Source organism: Paramisgurnus dabryanus, chromosome 6 (assembly GCF_030506205.2).
Source record: "Paramisgurnus dabryanus chromosome 6, PD_genome_1.1, whole genome shotgun sequence".
NCBI classification, from domain to species: Eukaryota; Metazoa; Chordata; class Actinopteri; order Cypriniformes; family Cobitidae; genus Paramisgurnus; species Paramisgurnus dabryanus.
Genome location: NC_133342.1, coordinates 38256464 through 38264165, shown reverse-complemented (window position 1 = coordinate 38264165; position 7702 = coordinate 38256464). Strand labels below are relative to the sequence as shown.

Here is a 7702-nt window from a genome sequence, read left to right as displayed (position 1 = left end):
GAGGTCGCATTTTTACGCTGCCTACGTCATCAACACTGTCTTATTTCAAAATATCAACAATTATAAAGTTTATTCTTATTATAAGTTAATCGTAAATTGTTTTAATATGCGTATGGCTTGCGAATGTAATGCTCAGTTAACTTAAATAAACCAGGCTTGATGACGTATGCAGCCTGCATATGCGACCTCCACAGGTTGCAAGTTGCAACCCCTCTGTGTATTGTAGCAACGAGCGAGCACAAGACTGTGCTGTTATGAAACCAATCGGAAAATGGATCTCGTGTATTGTTTATATATATCGTGTGTGTATGTCTCTATGTGATAGAATTATTATTTGATTGCAAATAATTCTAGACGGCTCAGCCAAACTTTATCAGCTGGCGGCTCAATTTGGCTTAGGAAATTATTGGCTGATGGCGGCTGAACTTCTAAATGGCGCAAATGGCGGCGCCTGGCGGCGGCTTCGGGGTCTACTCATGACTGTAAACTTACAACGTCATGGCTTCAGTTTGCAAAGCAATTTTGAATTATAAACGGGATATTAGCTCATAAGACGGCAAATATTCTTATATATTTTGCAGACGTGACTGCAAAAGGAGACAAACAAATTAAAACATTACCGAAAATACCTACTGAGCTTCCACGCTGGATATTTTATGAAACAATGATTTTAATTTTGCAGGCAGCTGCCTCAGGGTCTCGCGCTTTCCTCTGACTTTAGGCCACTGGCGGTTACGACGCATGCGCAGAACAGCAAAGCTAATCAAATGCCTCATAAACTCGTATTTTTTTTCATCTAAATGTCCTGCATTTTAATTATTATCTTCGAATAAATGTTTTTACAAATAAATAAAACTTCAGAAAAATATATTTGATAGTTTGGTAGAAAAATTAAAACTAAGGGGGCTAAGATGACAGATAGGATGGCTGGGCCGCCCCTGAGGTTTTCAACATGAGATTAATGATGACAGAAATGTTTATTATTGGGTGAACTATCAATTTAAGCAATTTGCTTACATTAACACAAATACTTATTTTCATAGGCCACTCAAATGCATTACTTAGCAGTTTTTTTTCAAACTCTTGGTTTTACTTCTGCTTTTGTCTTTGTTCCTGTTACGGGAAAGTTTTGTGACACATTACAGTACTTTTACAAACGCTTCTCTGAATTCGACAAATTATCATTCACTCTCAGAATTTTTTTTTTTACAAAAGCTGTCACTGTACCCTTTCAAAACATTCACCTTTGTGGCTAAATAGTGCATGTTAGTACCTCAAAAGCACATATTGGAACCTATTACATATAAGGACCTATTAGAAAAGCAATTTAAAGAAACAGTGACACACCTGTTGAACACGTTGAATTTTTTTTTTATAAAAATAACAGCTTTTGAAAAACCATACATTTTATTATCTCAAAAATGTATATATAAATATATATTTTTAAAAATGTGTTTGTCCTGAGTAGCTGCTCTGACTGGTGTAAGTATGTCTTCTGTATCTCTGTGATGACCAAGTAAAGCATCTGGACCACGGCAGGTATCTCCTGAACTTATTTCCTCCTAAGATATGTATGAGAGGGTTTAGACAGCAGTGGCTGTACGCAAGAATGTGAGTGACACAGTACACGATCTCAAAAACTTTCTCCAACTCTGACTCCTGCAATACATGGACACCCAAAATCTTCAATGCATAGAGGAAGAGGAAGATGTTGTACGGTGTCCAGCAGATGAAGAAGCCAATGACAATGGTAAAAATAGAACATACGGCGTTACGTCTGTTTCTGCTTGTGATGCGGCTCTTGTAGATGGTGAATCCCATGCGGCCATAACAGAATACAATAACTAGGAAGGGCAGCATGAAAAAGAAAATGATCTGAGTGAAATATCCAAACAACTCTGAGAACGTTGATTTATAGAGGGAAGCGCAGAAGACACCGTCAGGACCGTTTACAGTTCCAGAGAAGAACGCTTCGGGCACACTGAAGCCGGCAGAGATCAGCCACACCAGGGCGGATGAGATGTGTGTGATTCTGAAAGGATTCCTTACGGATGTAGCAAACACCGGATAAACGATCACAATGTAGCGGTGCACCGTCATGACCGTGAGGAATGACATGTAGCTGTACAGGCCCAGGAAGATGCCCAGGTTGGACAGCTTGCAAAACGTCTCACTGAAGATCCAGCTACAGATGTGGTTGACGGTCCAGGGGACCAGCGTGAAAGTGAAGATGATGTCGGATGCGGTGAGATGAAGAAGAAAACAGTCAGCGGAGCTCTTCAAACCCTCATGCATAAGAAGGGCCCAGAGCAAGAAGCTGTTTCCTGGTAAACTGATGCAGATGATGATGCTGTAGCACACAGCATTGATCACAGATGCAAACTGAAGATGTTCCTCTAATGTAACGAAATGATCATCCAGTGTATAGTATGAATAGTTCATGTAATAATCATAGCTGAGGTTCAGGTTCTCTTCACCCATCATGCTGCCTGTGCATGTTAAATAATGCAAAAAAACAAAACATTTTTTTTAGTTTCTCACTTGTTAAGGAAAAGATAATAAAATAAATGACAACTTTTACACTCATAACATTTCAGTTTTTTCTTTGAAACACACATAATTCAGATGCATTCAATTTTTACATTACTTTTGTGTTTGACAGAATTTTTTTAAGATTTACATTTTACTTTTTTGCATTTGGCAGACGCTTTGAAGCAACTTACAGTATACAAACATGTGAACCTGGACCACAAAACCAGTCATAAGGGTTTAAATTTGTAAAAATTAAGATTCATACATCATCTGAAAGCTGCATAAATAAGCTTTTCATTAATGTATGGTTTATTAGGACAGGACAATATTTGACCGAGATACAACTATTTGAAAATCTGGAATCTAAGGGTGCAAAAAAGTAAAAAATTTAAAGTTGTCTAAATGAAGTCCTTAGCAACACACATTTCTAATGATAAATACTTTTTTTATATATTTAAATCTACAATTTGTACAAGTAATTTACAAAAATCTTCATGGAACATGATCTGTACTTAATATCTTAATGATTTTCACATATTTTATATCAGTGTGTATTCCCTCGAATCCACAACCTTTTGCACTGTAATGTATATACAACAAGAACACATTCATGTTTTTTTTTCACATTTATTTACATTTCATGTTCAAAAAAAATTTGATTCTTCCTAACCCCAAATAGCTGGAAGAAATCTGAAAAAAAGACAAAACCAAAGCTCAGGCATAGAAGGTTAAAGCAACTTGCTTGCAGTTCATTCAAGTTATAGATTTTGTCAGTAGGCCTATGTGTGTTATCTGGGAACCTCAAACCACAATAAAAACCCACTATTGCGCTTGTAATGCAAAGAAAAGAAAGAAAGAAAGAGAGACAGAAAGAAAGCCCACTGTAAAAAATGAAAAATTGGATTAGCTTAACCTCCTAAAATCCGAGCTTTGGTTTGTCTTTTTTTTAGATTTCTTCCTGCTATTTGGGGTTAGGAAGAACCAATAAATATAATAAACAAATATTTTTCTTTGAACATGAAGCTGTGTAATTGTCCACATTTGTGTACAACAGGTTACATGTTTAAATATTATGGTGCAAACAACTAAAATGTGATATCCACGTATGTGGAGGTCTTATGAGGTTAAAAAAAATTCTTCATTTGTTAACACCTAAATTTCTTTTACCTTAATTTTTTACAAAGTATTTTTCACTTAATAATGTAAGTTTTTTAGGTGTTACCATTTGAAGTAATTTTTTAAGATGGTTCAACTTTTTACTTTTTACAGTGTAGAAAGAAAGAAAAAAGAAGGAACTAAAGAATTAGGAAGAAAGAATTACAAAGAAAACATTAAAGACAAAAGCACTAAAGAAAAATTCTCATGACTCCGCAATCGTACTTAAATTCATACATTTCTTTTTTTTCTGTTGAACACAAAATTCAGACGCATTCAGAAGATTCTACATTAATTGTACTTTTGTGTCTCACTGATTTTTTTTAGATTTACATTTTAAATGTATGCATTTAGCAAACGCTTTAAAACAACTTCAACGCATAGTCTATATTTTATACTGTATGTCTGTTGGATCAAACCCACAACATTTGCATTGCTAATGAACTGCTCTACCACTAAACACATTTATTTTTGTTTTTCACATTTATTTACATTTATGCATTTATTTAAAGCAACTTGCTATTTATAAGTTATACATTTTATCAGTAGACCTATGAGTTTTATCTGGGAACCTCAAACCCACAATAAAAACCCACTATTGCGCTGCTTATGCAGAGAAAAGAAAGAAAGAAAGAAAATAAAACTAAAATAGAGTTGAATTTAAAGCACAAGCAGAAAACAAGAAGTACCTTAATTCTGGTGGTTTCCTCCTTAAACCATCAATCCAGTCTAAAGCAGAGATTGTTTCTGCATTACTGTATCACATGAATGTCCAGCCCACAACATCCTATCATATCTTGAACAAATTAATCTCAAATTATAAATTTCATGAACGATTGTCTTAAAAATAATTCATCTCAAGAAGTCTGTATTTGTGCATAATTTCTCTTTCACTTTCACTCTTAATGCAGTGTGAAACTTTACAAATAAACCACAACTCTAAAATAGAGATTAAACTGAAACTTTGCTCCGATACAAGTCTATTTACATATTTCTCATAAACATATTTGTATCATGAGAAAACAACTTTTACACTTTAACATTTTATATATTATCTCAAACTGTACTCAGATTTGTCAAAGCACAAGTGTCAGAGATCTCAATATGAAATCTCAGAGAGGGCTTATCCTAGTCCTATAGACTAAAATGCATGTTTGAGCTGCCTTCATTTAAAAACATCTTGCACTGACATTTCTTAACATATATCAGTATCATTATTGTGTCTCAAGATGCATACCCGTATAATTTTTTGTAAGATATGTTTGCAAAAACTACTTAAATGTTCTAATATAAACTAAGGTCTTGGATTAATCTAAACCTTGTCTTGGAAACTGCACCAATACGAAATGATTATCAAATTACAAGCATATTTTTAAAGCTCTCTCTATATAAACACTAAATTCAAGTTTAAAAATATTTCATTTTTACAATGAGTTGAGCACACAGTTCTCAAAATCTCTCTCGTTCGTGTTTCCTTGAGTCCTGAAGTCACTAAGATCCATGGTTCCTCTGTTCCTCCCGAGTTCAGGAGAACAGCACAAAAGTCTTGAGACAACTGACGTGAACTTCGCTCTGAGAAAATACAATACCGGGTTCATGCAGCAGTGAGAAAACGCCAGAATTCTGCAGATGATAAATGCAATATTCAGCCGGTAATACTTGCAGGGGTCATAGTAGGACATCAGCACTATGAGTATATGATACGGTCCCCAGCATACAAAAAATGCAATGACGATACACAGCACCAGAATCACAGTCTTGTGTTTCTGTCTGTTTGCTGTAGACATCAGCGTCAGCAGGATTTTGGTGTAGCAGAAAACAATGAGTACAAACGGTACGAGGAACAATAGGACCAGCTGCATGTAATATCCAACTTTATCGTCCTCCGTGTGGGTGCTTTCACAAAAGTAGCTGTCGAAATCTTTTTGTGCTTTGGAGGCCATTGAATCCCTCATGGAAGCAATCAGACCGATGATCCAAGCGCCGGCACAGGCGGCTCTGGCACACCACAGCCTCCTATCCCTTGTAAACCAATCGCCTCTCACCACCACGACAGCAAAGCGGTCAAGGGTCATGGCCGTCAGAAGCATGAGGCTTCCGTAGATGCCCACAAAGTAGGCCCCGGTCATGAATTTACAGGTGACGTCGCCGAAGACCCAATGGTGGAAAAGTTCCACGCACCAAAACGGCAACGTAAGCGTGAACAGTAGATCAAAAAGTGTTAAACACAATAAGAAGAGGTTGGTGGGCCTCTTCAGATTTTCATAGCAGAGGAGAGAAAACAAAAGGAGACCATTGCCAATGAAACTCATACAGAAAATAGTGGCATAGCACACGGCTGTGGGTTTTCTGTCATCATAAACCTCACACATTGTGCTTAAATTACCCTCTTCATCATATGAGTTATTGTAATCATATGAGTAATTTTCATAGGTGTTGTTGAGCGCCATCTCACCTTTTGCGTCTCTAGAGAACAAGTTGAAGAACAATGAGTAAGCGTCTTATTATGTTGCAAAGCCGTTGAATACTTTAATAACTATGTCAGGCCTAATCAAGAGCTATGCAATAATGTATTTAAAATATGGCATTACATAACAAAAGGACAATGAAATTCACACTTACCTCAGTGACTCGATTGACAGAAATGGGTATCTGCTTAATGCTTAATTCTCTGTCTTGTTGCTTCACACTTTGGTTAACGCAGTTATTTCCGTTAGCTAATGTTACTTTCACAATGAACAATCTAAGTGTTGCTTGGCACGTAAGTGTACTATGTGATTTCTGGGAAGCCTAAAATCTTCCTAAAAAGTCTAAACTATATGAGGACTTTGTAAAAAAAGAATAATATTAAACAATATTATATTTAAATTTGAAGTAATAAATCAGGTTTTATATAAATTATAACCATAAATAGAAGAATGTTATTTTTGGTCAGATGTTGCTCTCTAAAAGGGTTAATGACAAAAAAAAGTTTTTATGTTAAAAAAAGTATTTTTAAACTTAAAAACGTAAAAACAAATTGAGTCAGGAATGTGTTTAAAAAAAAATTGTACATTTTTATAATTTTTCCATAATATTTTTGATAATCTCCATAAAACAAAAATGACATGGGGTCCAGCCAATAATTGTCTAATTAAAATATAAGTTTACTGCGCTCCATGTGCTAATTGTTTGTTTGTTTGTTTGTTTGATAGTGGAATTTAAATTATAATCCTGAAAATAGTTTGAAAGTGTAAAACAACTTTACTATAAAACTTACATTTGAGAAGTAAACATTTAAGAACAATTTTAAAATAGTACATTACTCAACATTTGAAGTGGATCAAAACCTTTCATAAAAGTTTTGACATTTTGAACAATACCTATTCTTGTCTTAGAACAACTTTGATTAACTTTTTTGATCCACTTCAAATGTTGACTTCTTTCTTTCTTTTTTCCTACTTTCTTTCCTTCTTTCTTTCTTTCTTTCTTTTCTTTTATTCTTCACGCCAATCCAGCATCTGTGGCTATATTCAAATGCTGACTAATATGTATGATAACAATTATAGACAACCTTAGCTTGCATTTCTTATTTATTAGGCTATTTATTGAATTTATTCAAACTAAAATGATTAGCTAAAGTATTAAAATTATTTAGTTTTATGTTTTTATGGCCCGGCTCCAGATATTAGATGAAAGGTGGGCCAAATGATATTCCAGGTGGGCCGGTCGGATGGGGGGGTCTTTAATCTCACATGTCTATGGTTTTAATAATCATATATTTAAGACAATTGTTAGGGTTCTTTGTTATTGTTGTGTTTGTGTTTTCTTCATTTTTAATATATTTTTTGTGCATATTTTGGAACTATTTAGTAACTTATATATACAGTTAACATGTTTATTTTACATTCTCTCTTTTTGCATTTGTAATCTTTTTTGACCCCTTAACAGATCTTGAATTAATTAAGTAACTTTAGATTTGATAAAAAGGGGCATTTATTTTAAAATAACTATTTACCTCAACTAAAATAAACCT

At 34.6% G+C, this 7702-nt stretch overlaps 2 protein-coding genes across 3 annotated transcripts; both read right to left on the bottom strand.

Annotated features, from left to right (window-relative positions):
• Positions 1-1262: 1262 nt before the first annotated feature.
• On the bottom strand, positions 1263-4500 carry xcr1b.3 (chemokine (C motif) receptor 1b, duplicate 3). Of its 2 annotated transcripts, none has more exons than XM_065276740.2 (2): positions 4377-4433; positions 1263-3222 (listed from the first exon to the last, which is right to left on the bottom strand). In XM_065276740.2, exon 2 carries the CDS (start codon positions 2482-2484, stop codon positions 1444-1446), a length of 1041 nt encoding a protein of 346 aa, XP_065132812.1. In that variant the 5' UTR covers positions 2485-3222; positions 4377-4433; the 3' UTR covers positions 1263-1443. The 2 variants fall into 2 exon arrangements, with proteins under 2 accessions (XP_065132812.1, XP_065132813.1); XM_065276741.2 differs by having other exon boundaries at positions 1264-2489; positions 4377-4500.
• Positions 4501-5111: 611 nt separating this feature from the next.
• LOC135767114 (chemokine XC receptor 1-like) lies at positions 5112-6391 on the bottom strand. The gene is made up of 2 exons (XM_065276743.1): positions 6310-6391; positions 5112-6153 (listed from the first exon to the last, which is right to left on the bottom strand). The coding sequence occupies exon 2, from the start codon at positions 6135-6137 to the stop codon at positions 5112-5114; it is 1026 nt and encodes a 341-aa protein (XP_065132815.1). The 5' UTR covers positions 6138-6153; positions 6310-6391.
• Positions 6392-7702: the final 1311 nt, after the last annotated feature.